We start from the raw sequence: 2500 nt of genomic DNA, 5'->3' as shown, positions 1-2500 counted from the left end.
ATACCATAGGCTAACACCACGTTTGGTAACACTGGAGGCGAGTAGGAATCCGAGCGTTTTGAGGACGGGCCTCGACACCGCACAACGAGCGCCGTTGTGGGGGAGGACCTCCGCCGGGAATGGATCTGGAATGGATCTGGAATGGATCTGGAGGGACTGGGTGAATGGATACTTGATGGAAGCTCAGCGGCCGACGCGTCCTCGAGATGGAGGCGTTACCAACATGACGCAAGTCCTTCAGCAGGTCGATATGTAAGTAGCGTCGCCCAGGCGACTACTGGCGCCCACGATCGAAGCGCTCATGCCCGCATAGATAGGAGAAGGAGACATCATCTATCTCTCTGGGAGATAATGGCGTCTGCTTTGGTCTCGCCTAAGCGAAGGACTGACTGTCGAGATCGACCGAGAGCGACTGCTTCCCGCCCCGGTCCGTCCAGTACTTTAGCTTCCCTCGCAGCTCCTCCAAGGAGCGCGACTTGGCCTTGTTGATGCGTCTGTACTTGACGTCTTTGGGCTTGGTAACGGATCTGTGGTTGCTCATGACGCGGTTGTACGTCACCTGAATCTCCTCGTCGGGCCGGGGCTTCGCGGGCGACGTCACCGCGATGGTGTTGAGCTTCTCGTACGACCCCAGCAGCTGCCGTCTGTCGCTGCATGAGTCGTCGAGCGGTCGAATCTCCTCGTCGTCGTCATCCGCGTCGTCGCTCTCGCCGTCGCTCAGGGTCGCGTCGGAGTCGTAGTGAGAGGACGACTTGAGGATGGAGTGGAGGGAGGGCGCGATGGAGGGCGTGGCGCTGGAGGCGTCGCCCAGTAGAGAGTCGCGCTCCGTGTGGGCGTGGCAGACCTCCTCCTCGTCCAGGCTGTACACCGTCCGCAGGAGCTCCGCGCGGCCCTTGGTGAGCGTGCAGGAGGGGCTGTCGTCGCTCTCCTCGCTGGAGCAGGAGGGCGACGTCGAGAGGGAGCCCGGGCCCGCCCCGCCGCTGTAGCCGGGCTTCAGGAGCGAGCTGGTGGCGGCCCCCGGCGCCGGCGGGGCGAGGATGTCCTGGCCGGGGGTGGCGCAGCAGGAGGGCCGGTTGGCCACCTCTACGGCGTCCGACACGCTCCTCACCACCTTGACCTCGCCCTTGCCCATCGGGATGAGGACCAGGGAGTCGAAGTTGTCCTCGAGCATGATGGCGCTGTCACTGTCGTTGAGGCTCTCGGGGTCGCTCTTGGTGGACGTGAAGAGCAGGCTGGACGGCTTCTCGCCCTTCCTGTGGCCATCCTCGGCCGCCTCGTCCTTGCCGACGTCCTCCTTGGCAGCGTCCTCCTTCGAAGGCTTCTGGGAGGACTCGGACGCCTGCCGCGCCCGGATGCTGTTGTTGAGCGCCCGCGAGAGCGACACGATCACGTGCTGCTGCTGCCGGATGGTCGTGTCCTTCTGCTTCATCAGCGCCTCCACCTCCTTCTGGCGGCGGCGGAGCTGCGACTCGAAGAGCAGCAGCTGAGACTGGATCTGGCGGAGGTGGTCATCTCGCTCGCGTTGCAGGTGCAGCATCATCACATTCTGCAATGAGAGTCAACATATCAGTACTCTGTCAATATGATCCTTTTAGTCTGCACTGATAAAACATAATAATCTTAAGAGTAAAATAGAGTATAACCTGTACGCTTCAAAAACAAAAGAGAGATTTAAAAAAAAGGAAAAAAAATACGTAAAGGAAGCTCGTTTCAAACGAACACTAACCCAAGCGGAGACGAGCCACACATCAACACGGACAAACTATTACGACAACACTCCCTCCACAGCCCCACAAAACAGACGGTTTCCTTCCACCTCGTCCCTTCCCGACCCAGCTGCCCTATTACTTATTCCCCCTCTTATTGTTCCAAGCTGAAAGGAATCCTCAAGTCACATCAGATGAAAAGCCTTCCGCTGTTTGGTATTCTGGTCGCCAGGTCCGAGTGGAGACAGGGGGGAGATCTGCATGCTACCACGAAGGTCTTGGTCCCGCTTGCTAACTTCGTGTCTCTGAAGCTAACAGTTTGTTTGGGATCATTTCTTTGGCTGTTTTTTAAAGGGTCGAAGCATACGCAGGGCTAACAACTAAGGGCTTGTCTCGGATCATTTATCTCGCTGTTTTTAAAAAGGGTTGTATGCCATTTCAGGTCTAAATACAAAGGATTTGTCGAAGCATTCCCTCGCTGTAATTAAGACTACAGTCGCTACTTCGCTTCTAAAGAAGCAAGCATTTGTCGAACAGATTTTCTTTTGTTGTTTTTGAGTGATTTTCGTGTCTGCGAGTTCTATTTTTAAACTTTTCCTAACTTTACTTTTTAAGGATGTTAAAAAAACAGCTTGTTCAGCACTTCAAAATGCTTTTGATCATTTGCAACTATCAGTTTTGAAAAATATACTAATTAATAATTTACCTTGTCTTTTTTGTGTGTATGTGGTGTGTGTGTGTGTGTGTGTGTGTGTGTGTGTGTGTGTGTGTGTGTGTGTGGTGTGTGTTGTGTG

General features: G+C 55.0%; 1 protein-coding gene across 1 annotated transcript in view; it reads right to left on the bottom strand.

Moving 5' to 3' along the window:
- Window positions 1-2500, bottom strand: part of LOC119568424 — an 85538-nt gene that overhangs the window by 835 nt on the left and 82203 nt on the right. Inside the window, exon 3 of the mRNA XM_037916945.1 lies at window positions 1-1546. This exon is cut by the window's left edge and continues 835 nt beyond it. Within this exon, the coding sequence (XP_037772873.1) occupies window positions 374-1546 (1173 nt within the window). The 3' untranslated portion in view covers window positions 1-373. The remainder of the gene's footprint in view (window positions 1547-2500) is intronic.

This window comes from Penaeus monodon, chromosome 43, assembly GCF_015228065.2.
Source record: "Penaeus monodon isolate SGIC_2016 chromosome 43, NSTDA_Pmon_1, whole genome shotgun sequence".
NCBI classification, from domain to species: Eukaryota; Metazoa; Arthropoda; class Malacostraca; order Decapoda; family Penaeidae; genus Penaeus; species Penaeus monodon.
This window is presented reverse-complemented; position numbering and strand designations above follow the sequence as displayed.